Below are 19,585 nucleotides of genomic sequence, written 5' to 3' on the forward strand. Positions count from 1 at the left end.
TGTGCAACAAGAGGAGAAAAAACACTGGACAAGGTATACACCAACATCAAGCTTGCTTACAAGGCTAGACCGCTAGCTCATCTAGGCATGTCTGACCACGTGTCCATCCTCCTGATCCCAGCCTACACTCCCATGAGGAAAAGTGCTCCCATCACCACTAAGACTGTCAGAACCTGGCCGGCAGGGTCCGCCCCACTGCAGATCTGCCTGAATGACACCTCATGGCAGGAATATGAGCATGAGGACCTGGAACAGTTCACGTCGTCGGTTCTGAACCACATAGTGAACTTCACCAACTCAGCCACCGTGGACAAACGTGTCCGGGTCTACCCCAACACGAAGCCATGGATGACTGAGAAGGTCCGAAAACTGCTCAAGGAGAGGGACAACGCCTACTCAGCGAAGGACACACTGCTGTACAGCACCACCAGGGCTAACCTAAACCGTGGCATCCGGGATGCCAAGGCAGACCACAGAGAGAAGATTGAGGAATGCTTCCTGAGCAACGACTCCAGGCGGGTGTGGCAGCCAGGGGGTTCAGCACATGACAAACTTCAGAGCCAACAGGCTCACAGCCGCGGAGGACGACCCCCTGCTGGCGGAAAAGCTGAACTCCTTCTACGCCCGGTTCGACGAGGGGCGAACGGAGGTAACCACAACACAAACACCACTCTCTCCAGCTCTCAGCAGCCTCACCCTCACAGAGCATGAAGTGAGACGCGTGCTGAAGGCGGTGGACCCCAGAAAAGCCTCAGGGCCGGATGGCGTCCTGGGACGGGTGCTGAGGGACTGCGCCGACCAGCTGGCCGGGGTTTTCACCAACATCTTCAACCAGTCCCTGTCCCAGGCCACCATCCCACCCTGCCTGAAAACCTCAACTATCATCCCAGTCCCGAAGAAAAGCACGGTGAGCTGCCTAAACGACTACCGCCCGGTGGCACTCACACCAATCATCATGAAGTGCTTCGAGAAACTGGTCCGGGCCCACATAGTCACACGCCTCCCGCCCAACCTGGATCCATACCAGTTCGCCTACAGTTCGCCTACAGAGCCCACAGGTCCACAGAGGACGCCATCGCGACGACTCTCCACTCCACAGCTACGCGAGACTGCTCTTTGTGGACTTCAGCTCTGCCTTCAACACCATCCTTCCAGACAGGCTAGTGACCAAACTACTAGACCTGGGACTATCACACTCCATCTGTGCATGGATCAAGGACTTCCTGTCTGACCGCCCCCAGAGGGTGCGGGTGGGCTCCCACACCTCCACAGCCCTCAGACTCAGCACTGGGTCCCCCCAGGGCTGCGTGCTAAGCCCCATCCTCTACAACCTCTACACCTACGACTTCACCCCCGTCCACCCCAGCAACTCCATCGTAAAGTTTGCAGACGACACCACCGTGGTGGGCTGCATCTCGGGGGGGGACGAGGCGGCGTACAGGGATGAGGTGGAGCAGCTGGGCAAGCTGTGCAAGGTTAACAACCTGCTGCTGAACCAGTCAAAGACCGAGGAAATCATCGTGGACTTCAGGAGGAAAAAATCTGAGGTCCAGCCCCTGCTCGTCGATGGAGGGAGCATGGAGAGAGTCTCAACCCTCCGATTCCTGGGGGTGCACATACAGGATGACCTGTCCTGGAAGACCAACACAGCAGCCATCATCAAGAAGGCACAACAGCGGCTCTACTTCCTGAGAGTCCTCAGGAAATACCACCTCAAACAGGAGCTGCTTGTGACCTTCTACCGCTGCACAGTGGAGAGCATCCTCACCTACTGCATCTGCGTGTGGTTCTCCAGCTGCACAGCCGCAGAGAGGAAAGCGCTACAGAGAGTCGTGAGATCGGCCCAGAAGATCATCGGCGCCCCCCTCCCCTCTCTGGAAGAGCTGTACAACACACGCTGCCTCAGGAAGGCCTCCAAGATCTCTAGAGACCCATCCCACCCTGGGAACGAACACTTTGTTCGGCTGCCCTCGGGCAGGCGGTTCAGGACCATGTCCGCAAGGACAAATAGACTGAAGCTCAGCTTCTACCCCAGGGCCATTCAGGCCCTGAACACAGCAAAGACCTCGGTTCTAGGCCCTGGACAATCTAGACAATTTGATGGCAGCTACTAGATTGTAATCAAGTGCAATACTGAAACACAACTGTGAACATTTCAAACCTGCAAACTGCGACACTTTAAATGAATGTGCAATAACACTATGTGCAATATGACAACCCTCTGGTACATACGGTTCAGAGATAGGAAATGTTAGGATATTTATAGCATAGCATAGAGTACAGCACAGTGTTTTATTTGTATAGTATAGTATAGTGGATAGTGTACATAGCCTTTATTTATGTAAACCAGCTCTTTTCCCTTCTTGTTTTTAGTATTTTTTTCCTAGCACCAGGGGAGCCCCCCCTCCCAAATTTCGTTGTATGGTACCTGTACTATATAAATGACAATAAAGACCACTCATTCATTCATTCATTCATTCATTCATTCATTCATTAAGACATGTAGGCCTTAATACGCTCTAATTGCCATCTCCTACTAAAATATGTTGGTAGAAAGACATGAAATATGTTCATTATGTTAAAAAATCCTCAATCTGTAATACATGTTTACCCATATAGGTTGCCATAATACTGCATCGCGCAGTAGTGACGTCAGATGGTTGCAACTTTTATTGCTGGTATCTTTACTGACCTGCAGTGGATATAACGTGCCACATATACAATGCCACATTGTGTTGCATTTGGTTGTAGCTATCAGGCAAAAGGAACAAGGGGAGTGATAAGTGTGCACAGCTTTCCTACCGATAAGAAGAGGAGAAAGCAGTGGGAAGATGCATGTGGACGAAACCAACTGCCTAAAGATGCACGTCTTTGTTTTCGCCACTTTTCAGGAGATGCTCCTGAGGACCCTATCAGGAGCTCTCATTCAATGTCACTTAGACTATGCCGTAACATCATGGTACTATAGAACCACAAAGGCCCTAAAAACAAGACTCCAGACAGCCCAAAATAAACTGGTTAGGCTTCTGCTAGGCCTCAACCCTAGGACACATCTAACCGCTGCTCATTTTTTGAGCCTTGATTGGCTACGAGTAGTTGACAGAGTGCAGCAGCTTGCACTGGGCCTGGTCTTCAAGATACGCTACACCACAAAGACACCCAAGTACCTGTCAACATACTTCCAAAAAGTGAACAACGTCCACACATACAATACCAGAGGAAGCTCCACGAACCACGTTCAACCGCGTTGCACCACAAACAAGGGGTTAAACTCGTTTGCAAACTATGCAGTAAAAATGTGGAACGCCCTTCCTATAATCTTAAAGGAGTGCAAAACACTGCCCACCTTCAAAACCACTCTCAAAAAACATTTACAGGAGGCTGCAATCCGTAACTGGACCCTCTAAATCAAAAATCAAATTAAAAGACTACACCCCCACCTGGACTACCCTCTATATATTCTTGTTGTTTTGTTGTTATGTCTCCCCCCCCCCCCCCCCACCTGAAATACCCTCTGCACATACTAGTTGTTTTGTCCCACCCCCCTACCTGGTCTACACTCTGAGCAAACACAATGTTATTATGTCGCCCCCCCCCCCCTCCCCCCCGCCTAAATCTACTGGTGTTTTTGTACCCCCCCCCCCCCCACCATGACCACACACTGTACATACTTGTTGTTTTGTCCCCCCGCCCGAACTACCCATTGTACATATTATATGTCTGTCCCCCTGCCCGAACTACCCACTGTACATACTTTGTGTTTTGTCCCCCGCCCCCACCTGTGGTGTATGTCCCCACCTGTCCTACCCGCTGTACATACCTTATGTTTTGTTGTATTGTTCTTCCCATGTTGGATGTATGTTTATCTTGTAGATAGTACTAGTTATTTGTCTGTATTATCTTGTAGTTAGTACTAGTTTTTTGTCTGTCTTACATGTAACGATGAATTGAGTATCAAGGACCCCAATTGAAATAAGCCAGTGGCTTTCTTGGGTTTTTATCCTGTTAGTTGACCTTGTATGTAATATGTACTTTCATGTACCTACTTCTGCAAATCTTCTAATAAAGTTTTCAATCAATCAATCAATCAATGCATTCGAGGCATTTAATCGACCAACGCTAATGAAAGAGCTCACAGGTGCTGTTAGCTGTAAGCGAAGACTTAAACCAAATTTTCCCCCACAAGGAGTCTAAACGGCCTCGGGTGGCGAGTGATGAGCGTGTCAGGAAACGGCCTTTAAGTGTGCAATGTTCTCCAACTAAGACTAATGTAGCAACTCAGACAGATCAGATGCAGCAGTACAGAGGCCAGCTGACGTATGTTCCATGTTTAAGCATGTAAGCAAAAACTTGAAATTGAGTTGGATGATTTCAGACACCAGCGATTATAATAATAATAATTCATTACATTTATATAGCGCTTTTCTAAGGCTCAAAGACGCTGGATTATGTCCTACTTGCGCCTCCTCACCTCTCTGATCGTCTTAATTTTGATCAATATTTTGGGTAATGTCTTCTCTGCTGTCGTCCTTGCTTAAGTTACGCTCGGGTTCAAATTGAAAAGGCTGGACAGAAACCATAGCTAGGCCGCTAGGGGGCGCTTAGGTGGCGTAGCGGGTTAAGCGTCGACCATGTAACCGCAGGGTCCCCGGTTCCATTCCGGCCGGGGACATATCCTGCATGTCATCCCTCCTCTCTCTCTCACCCATCCTTCCTGTCATAATCTATACTGTACTGTCAATAAAAAAATGAAAAATATGAGTGGGACTGCCCCACTCAGAAAAAAAACAAAAACATAGCTAGCTAATTGCGACCGGTAGGCTAAGCAACCAGCAACCATCTGACGTCACTACTGCGACTGCAGTAATATGGCGACATCTGGGTCAAAATATCCAGGATTTTTAACATAATGAACATATTTCATGTCCTTCTACCAACATATTTTAGTAGGAGATGGCAATTAGAGCGTATTAAGGCCTACACGTTTTAATAACCAGGGTTCCCTTTAAAACAATGTGAGAATCCTCTCTACCCCCATGTTGAGCGATTGATATGTCGTTTAACAATTGGAATCGAGCAGTGAAGACCACCCATCAGCGCTCTTGCACCATTCAGAGAAAACTAGAAATATTTTCAATGCATTTGGAATTTAGAAATTCATCTCTTTCAACATGTGAACTATTGCTATAACGCGTTTTACAACTGACGTATTTTGGATTAGAACGTAAAATGAGCGGCATAGGGACCCAGCAAGCGCGTTGTGCCCCGTGCGTGCGCTCATCCTCTTCAAATCCACTTGGAATATTTGCTCAAACAAGTACAGTCTTGAATCCGAAGTGAAGTCAGCTTAGAGATGCATTCGTCAGTGCTTTGTGTATTGGCTATTGCCCTGTTAGCATTTGTAGATTTTAACACAGTCTGTGCTGCAGAAACTGGTGGGAATTTAACAGGTGAGTTTTGCAACGGCTATAGCCTTTTATTATTTCACGATATTATACGGTTAATATTTACTAACCTGCATTATTTGTCCTAATGGATTAGCCTTGACACTCAGATATGTCGTAATGAGTAATATACAATCACAATTGTTTGTAGTGATGGCAATATGTCGTCTGCAACCTAGTATGTTTAAAGTTATTGAATAGCCTATAAAGGTAATTTTGTCTTTCCTGACATCAACTTTTATCTATTGGCCATAGCACATCTCAAGAACTGTAGGCTATCAAACCAGTGTTGCAATGTGCATTTTACCAGGTGCGTAAAACAAATGCGTACATTTGGGTCCAAACAGGCGTAAGTAAATATAGCTAAAGTTTAAAAAAATGTTGCTTGCAAAACGTTTTCCCTAACCTACAGTCGAAATATCCCCATTGTGTTACGTAATTACACCGTAATTAAGATGATTTGAGGTCGCCTCAGTTCACTCCAGTAATTCCTCCTGCTTCTCCCTCAGTGCCAATCGTGCCAAAGGCGGGACACTGCCCGCGGCGTCTGACCGTCGTGCCGTCACACAGAGGATGCGTCTGCGACGATGACTGTCCTGAAGACCATAAATGCTGCGTGTTTGATTGCGGATCGGTGTGTGTCCCTCCTGCCTTTAGTAAGAACCTGACTTTGTTACCTTTATAGCCTAGATGTGTTCGGAATTAAGGTTGTCATGCATTTGCATGTGTGGAGATGATATACATGGACAATGAGGTAAGCTACTAGGAGGCAATGCCCCACCACATTTTAACATAAAGTAGGCCTACTTAAAACTGGTTATTTTTTGTTTTAAGGTAGGCCTATAATTCTCTTCAATAAGGAACAGAATTATAAACATGGTTTAATTAAATTGCTTCTATATGTTTGTGTCTTTTGCGTCATATTGAGTCTTCACATGACATGTCTCCAATGCAAATTGTGTTCCCAAAGCGAAGCCAGGAGTGTGTCCTCGCAGGCTCTGGGGCTCAGGGATGTGTGCAGAGTTCTGCTCTGATGACAATGACTGCCCAAATGATGAGAAATGCTGCCACAATGGATGTGGGCATGAGTGCATTGCACCATACACTGGTAGGATGTCTTCCCAAAGTGACACAGTGCAAACCTTAATAGTGTGCTTGCGAAGCAAACAATTTATATCTATTATGTAGGCTAAAGGCTTCATGGCGTAATGATAATGACAAAGCCTTCCACAGACCAGGGTTGAATTCCCACCTGTGGAAGAAATGTATAACTTTTTTTTTTTTTTTTACCCTTTTCCCCTGTTTTTCCCTGTGTATCTCTCACTTTCTCTCTCTTCAAAAACAGTTCAGAAATTGCATTTACTGTTGTCTAAGTTAGGTAATTTATGATTTAATTGACAATAGTAGATTTAAAACTATCTGTCCACACCACTGAACTATCCAGGCACTTTGCATCTTTTAGAACCGTACTGCTCTTACACTGTTGAAGATGGAACAGATGTTCAGAAAACGTTAAATTAAGAACCCTGGAGATAGTTTTGATACTATTCATATTGTACAACTCGTCATGGGTTTCAGTGATCACAAAAAGCATATTGATCTTACTTTAAGATATCTCAAAGATAGTTATATCTCACTATGTAAACTTCTTCCACTACCATTCTACTTTTAGCTATAAGCAAGCACACAACGTTTCTACTCTCTTGGTAATAAGAAGTATGATGCACGTATTGTACATTTCTTACTTTTAACCCACTTCTAAATGTATGCTCAACTCGTTGTAATAAGATATTTTGAATTGTCCAACTTATTTTTGTAATCCTCAAGCTAATACTTGAATAGGACTTTTTGAGAGCTGAGATGTAACAGAAACTGTGAACACTTTCTCTGTCACCATAGTGAAACCAGGTCGCTGTGCCCTGCCCAAAGGGACCCCCATGTGTGCCGAGTACTGTTACCATGACGGCCAGTGTCCAGGAGAACAGAAGTGTTGCCGGACAACTTGTGGCCATGCCTGCAGTGAGCCATGCTGATTGGACAACCCAGTTTGGGTCAGGAGACGAGTGACGTCCATAGACTACTCCTCAACTTATCTTCTTAACAGAAGAGAGATAACCCTATTTACAAATAATGTTTATGGGGGGGTTGTTGTTGGGGGGAAGGGGGGGGGGGCTTTTGTACTTTGTTTGTATTCTAATCAATAAATCTGTCTATATACTCTTAAAATACATTCCTGTGCATCTATTACAATGTTGCTAGAAGAGTTTCAGATGTGCCTTTTTATGGGCATTTTATGCAGGAGCTTGCCTGCAATAACAAATTATGAAACACTCCAAGAATGAAAATTGCTCAAGTGCACATTTTCTGGCAGCATATCAGATATCATATTTTCTTTTTTAAAAATGTATTCTTAAATGTGGCCCCAGAATTGTCTGTATACCTCAGGTTCTGACAGTTAACACCACCTCCAACCATTAACTTAGCACAACGCTGCTACAGTTTGTGCTCTGTCTGGGTATACCCACTTCCTTGCTTAAATGGATAGTAGCTAGCTAGCTAGCAGTTAACCGGACATGGCCATCATTGACATGGAATGTAGAGGGAGTTTTCTGTTCCACACAAGAGTGCCAAACACGTGCAGGAGAGAAATCGCTGTCTGGCAAAAGAAAGAGACCTCTGTGCCTGTGCTCTTTTGGAGTTTGGCAGTAGCTACTGTAGGCCAAGCTTGTTTAGATAGGAAATGAGTTACTCAGAGAGGAGTTCTACAGCTCCAACCCAGTACAAACACTTTAAGCTGAGGGAAGTGAGAGGGGATACAGTAAGTTAAATATTGGTACTGTAGGGCTTGCTATGTAATGACATTAGCTGTTATAATGACTGACGTTACACCTGTTGTTTGATCTTTGTAGTTGACCGATGCACATTAGCCAAATATTCCTCCTCCATTTCACTTTTTGAATGCTCACATCTCTAAGAGTTCTTATAACGGTCCAAAGACTCCTCTGAACTGTGGTGAACTCTTGTGTTCTATACAACCCTCTGACAAAAAATGTAAAGGGACAAATGATTAGTTCTTTTCATCAATTTATTGAAAATACAATAATAAATACCCCAGATAATCCCATACATCTTTACACATTCTCATGTTGCTCAGTAGAATTTTTGTACCAAGACAAGTTTCAGTATACAAAGACCAAGCAGTTACATGGAGGCCAGAATTAGTCTTGGATAGTAAGGTTGATGGACATGATAAACTGAATTTCAATAACTTTAAGTGTTGGGTATTTCTGCAACACATCTGTTACACCACTTCCTTTTTTTGGTGGAACACCAAAACATTACAGAGAAAAATGTATAATAACCATCTTAAGCCGACATGGACCAATGTCCATTTCCTGGAGATATGGTAGGGTTTTTCCCAACCAGTTCGACTACTTTGACTAATTATTTGATCAACTAGTAAATGTGATCACAAATGCAACAAACAATGAAAGGCAACAGGTTATGGAAAATTCTGTCAGTCAGTGCATTCAACATTTCAACATGCATTCAATAACTAAAAGAACAAAGACAAGGTCGCTATAGATTTATGTGGCAATTTATACATTTCTTGTCAGTTTAGGTATGGCTTAAAATAAAGACAGTGAATAAATAACACTGAGTTTTCATTCAGGTATAAATCAGAGCTTGGCTGAGGTTCTCTACCCTTCTCCCTGAAGTGTTCTCTCGTTCACTCTCCCAACTCGATGGTGGAAAATCTAGCCCATGCCAATCCAATACTTCACTTGGTAGAGTGAAGTTAACAGGAGCACACTTCAGAGAAAAAGTATAGGGAATTTTACTGCAGCACTTCTCACCACTGAAACCTGAATCAAACACTTTGGTTCCACCCATGTTAATGAAAGCCCTTATTCTCTGTTCAACCATCAGTAGCAGTGCACTGAAGAAAGGCCGTCCTTTGTGCTCCTCACAGGCAGGACAATGCCTTGAACATCCATTGAATCCTTAAGACTTCATCTGAGACTTCATTGTTCATGTCCTTCATCAATATCAAAACATAATCTCTAAACTGAGACAGTCTTCTTAAAATAAAACACACGTTTCCAGTGCTGTACCTCCCTGAAACTTAAAGTAAACCTTTCCAGTGGTTTAGCCAGATGACTCAAGCCTACGGCGAAAATGTACCAGTATTAGCATCCCTGCTTAGAGTAACGGCACACCCCTTAGCCTGCGAATGACATTGGCTAGCCGTTTGGCTAGGCTCGGGCTGGGCTCCTCCACCTGGAAGGTGCGAGTCAGAAGGTTGTAGAGGGAGCCATAACCCACGGCTATCACCGTACAGGTGAGGCAGATAACGTTGTAGGGCATGCTGAAGTCGGGAGTGGGCAGGTTGACCAGGAGAGGCTCAGTGTAAACCCGCATGAAGAAACTGGACTCCTCCTTACAGGGGAAACTGGGAGGAACAAAGGGCAGGTTGATAGAAGATCTGGTCTAGGATCAATTCTAATGAATTTAAATAGATTGAAATTCAGTTGGGCTGGGAATGGCCCACTATTTTCATAACTATCAAAAAATAAAACAACAAATACTTTGGCAATCAACAGCCACATCTACTCACAAACTGCTGAAAAGCGGCCGTTCCTGAGTGCTGTTGGTATCCATGGCGACAACACTGGGCACGAGAGCACTGATAACAGAAGACCTGAGGAGAAAGACAGAATTCAGTGATTCTCACCAGAAAGATTCAAACAATGGTGCTGCATACATACATTATCAAAACTATCTACCGCGATCTACAGAAAAGCACAAATCTAAAAGCTAAGAAAGCCACAGACAAAACTCCACGTTATCTAAACAAACATTGTTGTAGCTCATGTTCATGTTAACATTAAGTTAATGTTTCACTAGACTTAACGAGGCATACCCAACGTAGAAGCCGTGGTTGGGGTCTGGTGTGTATTCCGTCCATTTCAATAGCGCCCTCTCAAATTGCACAGTCACTTCGGTCACAGAGTTGGGAGGAAGCTGGACCAGCATCTCCAGTAGGTGTGGTCGCAGACGGTCCTTGGAGGGCTGGTAGTGGATGTAGCCTGTAGATGAAGATGGAAGAAATATATAAGAGCTAGAATCCTCACTTTTTTTATGCATTCAGGAACAATCTAACTGGTAGTCAAAGCAGTAGCCTTGTCTAAGCTCCTTGCATGATAATAGCTTTTGGTCAGCACACATACAATAGGTGCTTTAAGTTGCATGATCCAAATGGAGGCTCCTATGCTCCACCCTGTGGATAGACAGTGCCTGGCACTGAGAGTAAGAATAAGACAAGCCTAAACATCTGGGGCCTCATTTATAAAACTGCGTATTGACATGAAAAGGTCACGTACAGACAAAACATTCTGATTTATAACACAGCACGTACGCAGATCCCACACTGTTTACCTTTATAAATCACAATCAACTTGTACATGAGCAAGTGAGCAAGCATCTTGTCTCACCCTTTTAACACTCATAGTTGCCTTTAAATGATCAATGAAATGACGCTAATTAATATTCATCCATACTGACTGCATGACGACAATGAAGGCAAATCCCGACAGGAAGGCGAATTTCACCCAGTTTCGCAACAGTTCTACGCAACGAACATGTGACAACAATATGAAACTGTGCACTCGTATCGAAAGCTACATCAGTTTAAACGTAATTTGTCCTACTGTTCACCTTATTATATACAAGAAAACATTTTGTAACATGCAAGTATTGTTTAATAATTACAGATCCAATTAAATATGATTTCCCATTAAACTGTACAACATATTTGAGGCTTCCTTTTGCAAAAACAGATATCTCTGTTTGTATTTATTATCCTAAATCATGTTTTTTGTGTGCACTCAAGAACTCATATATAATACGTGAGATAATATTTTGATTTATTTTACACAATGGTATCCATTTCAAAGTTTCATCCTTCTGCTATCGGAGTCGCAATTGCTAATTTCTCCAGTTTTTGTGCGTACGTATGGGTCATAGTGTCCATGGAGGACCACACATTCTCACACCAAGTTTGTTTTTTATTATCCCAAAGTTGTCTTAGAAAGTGGCGTACGCCTTCTTTTGTGCATACGCAACGTTTATAAATGAGGCCCCTGGTAAAAATATATACATAAGGGGGTAGTTTAATCCAAAGCTTCATAAATGTTAGTAAATACCAGTCATCCATTTCTACAGCTGACTTACTGAAGTTTAAAAAAGCATTTTAAAAAAGCAGTTTAAAAAAGCAAAATGTGACAGGGGCTGTTGAAAGGGGTAACAAGTCTGGAATCGTGAAGTCCCGGACATGACAAAACATTTTCTTTTCTTTTCTTTTCATATTATGAAACTTTAAGTGTTGGAGAGCCCACTCAACATAACAAAACGACAGGTTTAGGATCACTAAATACTTGTTTTGGGTTTACTATATCGTCTAAGGTCTAGCCTTGTACTCAGTGAGTGTTAGGGATACTTGTAACCTTGTTACAATACTAGTAAGGTTGTTAGTCTTGTAAACTGTAATGGATTTTTCACATGTATGGCATGTATGGTAGGGGTGCAACGGTTCAGTTGGCCCACGGTTCGGTACGGTTCGGTATTTTGGGTCACGGTTTTCGGTACGGTTCGGTTCAGAAACAAATGCTACTATTTATTTACAAACTGTTACTTTACTTTATTTTGCTTATACATAATATGGAACTTTAACATACACATGTATATGTTATGTATATAATGTATATATAATTGTATATAAACAAAAAACACTTTCAAATGTCCAAAAATAAATAAACACTTTCGAAAGTAAAAGTGCACTTTAGCCTTGACAGCTGGTAGCCCGTATACAAACAGGAGGAAAACAAATTCACACTACAAAAGTAACACTTTCCACATAGCGTTCCAACATGTCATGTGTTGTATTCCAACGAGTTGCGACATCGTGGATTAATTTGTGTTTTGGTAAGTCTAACATATCTAACATATTGTCAGAATATGGTGGGCTGTGGTGCTTTTGTGGAAGAAAGTGACTGCATGTCTGATCTTACCCAGGAGGCGGGACACCGGGGTTATTGCCACTGCCTTCTTGGCGGCGAGATTTACGACGTGCGCAAAGCAGCCGATCTGTGGCCCCAGTCCACCAGCTTCATGGATCGCATTTACGATATTTGCTGCGTTGTCTGTTGTTACGGGAATTGTTATGTTTGGCCTCTCCAACTTCCACTCAGTCACTGCATTTGTTAGTTCCTCTGCCAGGTGCGCGCTGGTATGGCTTTCGTATAGTGGACGAGTTTGCAGTACTGCGCTCTTCATCTCCCAATCCGGTGACATGTAGTGGACCGTGACAGTGAGGTAACTCTCCGTTGCCCGGGAGGTCCAACCCTCCGTAGTCAGTGCAAAGCTCTGTGTTTTTGCCAAATCGTCTTCAATGCCTCTGCGCGTTGTTTGGTAAATACCGGGGATTATTTTGGTGCTGAATGATGTACGGGAGGGGACACTGTAACGGGGCTCGAGAGTTTTTATCAGATTTCGAAAACCCAAATCTCCAACCACCGAAAAGGGCTGCAAATCCTTTGCAATGAACATCCCCACTGCATTGGTTATTTTTTTGTGTTTCTCTGAAGTGGTAGTGTACGTCTGTCCGAACGCATCAGAGAGAGACTGCTGTCTGCTCACTGACGCTGCCTGACTGGCTTTCCTGCTCCCAGTCAGTGTTATCGTTGAGTGGTAGCGGCGAATATGCTGGTTCATGTTAGAGGTGCAACCATTTGCATATGGCACACGCTTTAAGCAGAGCTTGCAGACAGTAATATTTCTGTCCACTGTTTCCCCCCCCCCTTATTGTCGTATTCAACGGGAAAAGCGAAATGACCCCACACCGCAGACTTGTAGGAATCCGGGGCTTCCTCAAACTGTTGCGGCGCTCTCAGAGCTAATTTACGAACGCAGCCAAATCGCAGCATAAACCGAAAACCGTCACGGTTCACTAGTGAATTGAGCCGTGGAACGCAAACCGTACCGTCCGTAAAAAAACCGAGAACCGTTGCACCCCTAATGTATGGCATTGTTGGGAGAGTCTGGTCCAGTCCTGTCCATGGGCACAGCCTGCTCCAGGGCCTTGTGTTCATGGACAGTGGTGGAATGCAGACTCGTTATCAATGTTGTGACTATGTTGACCCAGTGTACAGTGTGAAATGAAGACCTTGTCCAACATTGTTCCAATGTTCCCACACTTATGGAATGCGGACTCCTATCGCTGTTGTGACTATGTTGACACTATATGAGAGATGTGTTTTGTGTAAGTGGGGGCTCAGTCTACCTTCAGTGGGCTGAGTCCAACTCGAGTTTTGAAAGATCATTTTCCTTATTAAATATTATACCTAGACTTAAAGCAAGTTCCTATCTTGAGTCTCATTTTATTAATCCACAACAAAACAAACGTACGTTTTAGGATGTGTTCAAAAGTGATCATCTAGTTATGTGTAGTTATGTGTTTTTAGCATGTTCATGTTCTATAAGCATGTTGTGATGTACTTAACATGCAGTTAAATGTTACATAGCGATGTTCTTTGTTGTTTTCAATGTATGACACATGATTTGAAAGCTTACAATCTGCACTTTCATAATCTGTAAAAACAGAAAAATGACCGTGCCCTACTTGGGGACCAAAACAGCAGCCCATGTCACATACCTGTCCATTACTTAATCCAGTTAAACTTCATTTCTTGTCCTGGAAAGCTGTCATACTGCAGGTATTTGTACCAGCTCAGCATTGACTGATTTCTCTGAACAAGATCAGTTGAAGACAAGCTGATGATTAATCTGGTGTGATAACACCAGGCTGGGACAAAGGGTTGTTCTCCAGGACCAGGATTGTTCTTCTCATAAGCTCATAGGAACTACAGGAATAACAACAACAATGGCAGCAGGACAGTAAGTGGAACTCACTAGGCTTGTTGTCACGGCCCTTGCTGGTCACAGTGAGGGTGTGGATGTAGAGACGCAGGTACCAGGGCACTGTGTCCAGCAGCAGCACAGGGAACGCCCTGTATGGGTGGTTGTTGTACACCAGGGTGTGGATCTCCCCTGTCTGCAGCCCGTAGCCAGCCACATAGCGCTCGCCGTGCAGGAGAGGACGCAGCATGTCTCCTAGGGGGAAGGCAGGATGAGGGCATTCCTACAGTCAATGCTATGAGGACACTTTCCCCACACTGGACCTTCTTTCATATGGTAAAATGCTACCTACCTCATACATTTAGAAGAGACAGATCAAATGCGATTTAACTCTCGTCATTGACAGAATAGACAGGACATTATGGATGGATGCAATGTCATGTCATGTCACTCTCACCACTGTCGGCTGCCTTCCAGCGGAGTAGCATGTTGAGCGAGCGCAGCGATCCGAAGGTGTCTTTGTTGGTGAGGTCGTAGACCGAGTAGGTCCTCCTGTCCCCCAGCACCACCGCTTGGCTAAGCAGGGGAGTGGCCGGGCTCAGCTCAAACATCTCCCCCTACAGGGTAAAGAGAGGAACAACAGCAACATTTAATACCTGCTTCCTGCTACACAACTGCCATAGGCATAGGCTTATCCGTACAGGTTTTTCCACTTGTTTTGTTACAATTGATTGTTACTGTGGATTCCTCTACTTAATCTTGAAAGATAGCTAACAATATTCAGATGTATGACATGGAGATCCTTTGTCTGCACTACCTGGAGGTCAGCCTGAATGAGAGCAAGGCCTTTGCTAAACTGGCAAAACTTTTTTGCTAGACTTTTCTGTGGAGAAAAAAAAGCGAGGCATTCGCTAACCTGGGGGTTGTCTGTGACGTCCACATAGACTTTACTGGAAGAGGCCAGAGGGCAGGCTTCCGTTAGGGTGCGAGAGAACATCTTGAAAAGGGACCACTCTGTGGGAAATGACCAACGACACAACACATTATCATCATGTAATTCAATCAATTGCTCGAATGGCTCAAATGGCTAGTGTGTTGAAACAGATCGCCATCTAGAAAATATGAAATTCAATGCGCCTCGTTCTCACCTCGTTTGCCCTGTCCAGAAGTGTGTAGGTCAAACACCACGTTCAGGGTCTGCCTCAGCTCCCACCCTGAGGACTTACACTGCCAATCCTGAAACGACAGTGGCCGAGCCTTGAACCAGTGCCCAATCAGGCAGGTAGTTTGTGTCCATCCAAAAACTGATGGAGCCAATTGTTTATAAGGGCCTCATACAATGACAGACGACTATCCATAATGTCACTGTTTTTCTGTACCTCAAGAGCACATTTACATTCTTGGCATTTAGCAGACGCCTTATTCCAAAGCGACTTACAATCAATACATTTGACTAAGCAAGTGAATCATCAATCCACCAGTTGTAGCAGGAAGAGTAATGTAGCTCATTGGTAGTCTCCGTGATAGAAGGAAAAAAACAACTAAAACAACAACTAAAAAGACAAAATACCGATTATTTTGTTGTTGTAGAAATTACTTTTGACAAATAAAAGTATGCGTAATCCGTTTCTCGCACATTTCATCCGTCACTGTCTGAAAGGTACAAACATATTCTTACACCGTTGTAAACATCTTACCTTACACACTGGTCTGATGTGCACAGCCTGGGAGTGGAAGCTGCTGTGAAAGAGTTTCTCTGACTTCATCAGCACTGCCAAACCAGCCTGAAGGAGGAAAGAGGGGCAATGAACTGAGTTAATTATGTGGAGCATGAGCGTGCAAGCAGGCAAACACACACACACACACACACACACACACACACACACACACACACCACCACCAACAACATACTCTTGGCAGAGCACCTTGGAGCCACAAGGGAGGAGCTTCTTCCATGGCGTCAGATTCTCTGTGCAGACAATCTCCCGCGGCAACACGGCGTAGCGGAGGAAGCGTTGGTCTGTTACTACATATAGGATACACAAGCAGACAGGTCGTCAATGTGCAACATCAAAATATACAACTCAGTACATGCAGAAATCCACATCAGTAAGGGAAGATAGTAGATTATAATAACATACACAACTTTTTGTGATTCTTTTTAAGCTAGTCATCCATTTACAACTTGAAAGAGAAGAACTGGCTACTCTTTCACACTGCTCTTTGTTCAAACATGCAAGCTTGGTATTGAGAAATAGGAAACTTACCGTTGCCCACACCTAGTGGTTTAAAGGAGGCGCTGGGCTGCACAGTGTTGGTGGAGTCAATGAAGTTCAGGGAGGCACAAAAGATCCCAGAGAGAACATTGGTCAGCTCTTTCCAAGCACTGTCCACACTAGAAGGTGAAATTAATCACAATGCACACATTATAGCTTGGTGGAGATTTAGGTGTAATTGGAGTATCTGACTGACACCAATCATGATGAGGATATGACCTATAGTGTCACAAGTGCTTTTATTAAGAGTCTATGAATTTGATGGCACTAAAAAAACTATATTCAATTTTTTTTTAAAGTACTCAATTATTTTGTACATTCAGGAGTAGTTAGGCTAACTAACTGTATCTGTGTAGCAATACTTACTCGGTGACTGTGTCCTGGAACCATACCCATACTTCAGCACCAGGGGGCGATGGTAGGAAAGGTTGGCCCCATTGCATTGTCCTCCAGTAGCCCTGAGTGAAGGAGATGTGAAGCTCCCGCACTGAGAACTTCGAGATGACTTGGCCCAGGGATTTGGGGAAGAGACGGTAATGGGAGACTGAAAATAAAAATGTCAGGCACAGCAATGAGGTGTGTATATAACCTCTTTTGAATGAATGAATGAATGGTCTTTATTGTCATTTATATAGTACAGGTACCATACAACGACATTTGGGAGGGGGGGCTCCCCTGGTGCTAGGAGAAAAAAAAACTAAAAACAAGAAGGGAAAAGAGCTGGTTTACATAAATAAAGGCTATATACACTATCCACTATACTATACAAATAAAACACTGTGCTGTACTCTATGCTATCATTTCCTATCTCGTAACCTTATGTACCCTAGGGTTGTCATATTGCACATAGTGTTATTGCACATTCATTTAAAGTGTCGCAGTTTGCAGGTTTGAAATGTTCACAGTTGTGTTTCAGTATTGCACTTGATTACACTCTTTTGGTGCCATACCAACTAATCCACTCTGTGGGGTTCTATGTGGAACTAAAAGAGGGTCAACAAAATAAACTAATAATAAACAAATACATCTCAAGAGAGTAAATGCTGGGCTATAACAACAACCTTCCCTTTGGGTCTCTTGGGCAACATTTGTGCTGATGACCCAGTTGGTTGTTGTCCTGGAAAGCTGTCATACTGCAGGTATTTGTACCAGCTCAGCATTGACTGATTTCTCTGAACAAGATCAGTTCAGAGATCAACATAAAACCCATCTTAAATCATCAAACAATTAAGCTGAGAACAATTACCTTTATCTCCTCGCAATAAATCTGTATCCCACAGTGTGCGAAACTGGAAACTGGAATAAATATCACCAGAAGGCAGCGGTCTGATGACCAATTCTTCCTGAAACTGGTCTTTATCCGGCGGTGCAGTAGGGAGATCGGTGGCGTCGGGGACACGGGTGGTATCGGGGACACGGGTGGTATCGGGGACACGGGTGGTATCGGGGACACGGGTGGCTTCGTCGTCGCTTATCGGAGCAGACGCCAGATTAGTTTCGACCTCGGTCGCCTCCCATCGCCTCTCCCCCGCGGCCTCTTCATGGTCTTCGGTCTCAGTAGCTGTTTGTGACTCGTCTGTATGCGTTGTCTGTGCACGATCAATCAAGACGTTATCAGTATCACTAACTGGAATTGTTTCTCGTAAATCTGCTCTAATAAACACGATTAAACTACAAATAACGAACATCAGCACAATAACGTTGCACCTGTGCGCTGCCATTTTTCACTGCTGGTCCACGGCGATCACTTCCTCATTGCGCGTCATGTAGCAATTGAACCAATGGGATGTAAGAATGATGTTATGGACAGTATAGACAATCAGCATTGCACTTGAAATGCGCATAAAAATGTATCTGAATCAAAATGACCATTGATTTGTAATTTATTTGTCGCTGATCTGGGGTTTTGATAACTCTTAATAAATGTTTTTTTTTATTGAAAATGAAAGATTTAAAATGTTTGTATATATATATATGTATTTATTTTAAAGTATGTTAAGGCATATAGCCTGCTAAGCCTAGGACAACAATTGTACAGATACATTGTTCAGACAATATATAGGCCTATCAAAACATTTAAATAATCTATAATTCAACATTAATATAAATATTATTTAGTAAATTAACCAATTACATGTGAATCTCAATAAGTTGAAATTTGAATGAATGAATGAATGAATGGTCTTTATTGTCATTGATATAGTACAGGTACCAAACAACGAAATTTGGGAGGGGGGGCTCCCCTGGTGCTAGGAAAAAAAACTAAAAACAAGAAGGGAAAAGAGCTGGTTTACATAAATAAAGGCTATGTACACTATCCACTATACTATACTATACAAATAAAACACTGTGCTGTACTCTATGCTTTGCTCTCTTTACAAATAAATCTCACCCCTAATAGATTTGTCGCCATTAAAACAATAGGCCACTGATGCAAAACCTATCCAAAACCATATAGGCGCGTACCGTCGTTTGTTGATGTTGTTTTAAAATGCAGATAGTGTTAATAATAGGCTATAGTGTGTGTGTGTGTGTGTGTGTGTGTGTGTGTGTGTGTGTGTGTGTGTGTGTGTGTGTGTGTGTGTGTGTGTGTGTGTGTGTGTGTGTGTGTGTGTGTGTGTGTGTGCGCGTGTGTGTGTGTGTGTGTGTGTGTGTGTGTGTGTGTGTGTGTGTGTGTGTGTGTGTTGTGTTCATAAATGTGTGTCTTTCGCTACAATTTTTTACCATAGCCCATGACAGAGACGGGCACATCGTCACCCCTCCCACGTCCACACTCCACACACAGGCGCGCGCGCGCAGCCCAGACACACACACACACACACACACACACACACACACACACACACACACACACACACACACACACACACACACACACGCGCGCGCGCTGAAACATACTCGGAATCTCTGCTCACCCATGCCTCCCCATTAGATGCTCAAAGCTGTTGT

The 19,585-nt window shown here is 43.8% G+C and overlaps 1 protein-coding gene across 1 annotated transcript; it reads right to left on the reverse strand.

Annotated features, from left to right (window-relative positions):
- Window positions 1-8,559: 8,559 nt before the first annotated feature.
- pigt (phosphatidylinositol glycan anchor biosynthesis, class T) lies at window positions 8,560-18,349 on the reverse strand. The gene is made up of 12 exons (XM_080533630.1): window positions 17,883-18,349; window positions 17,003-17,180; window positions 16,628-16,755; window positions 16,286-16,386; window positions 16,058-16,144; window positions 15,509-15,596; window positions 15,277-15,374; window positions 14,818-14,977; window positions 14,415-14,615; window positions 10,369-10,534; window positions 10,063-10,146; window positions 8,560-9,897 (listed from the first exon to the last, which is right to left on the reverse strand). The coding sequence occupies exons 1-12, from the start codon at window positions 18,322-18,324 to the stop codon at window positions 9,648-9,650; spliced, it is 1,983 nt and encodes a 660-aa protein (XP_080389756.1). The 5' UTR covers window positions 18,325-18,349; the 3' UTR covers window positions 8,560-9,647.
- Between the last annotated feature and the right edge of the window lie 1,236 nt (window positions 18,350-19,585).

The sequence above is a fragment of the Nansenia antarctica genome (assembly GCF_963989245.1).
Source record: "Nansenia antarctica genome assembly, chromosome: 6".
NCBI classification, from domain to species: Eukaryota; Metazoa; Chordata; class Actinopteri; order Argentiniformes; family Microstomatidae; genus Nansenia; species Nansenia antarctica.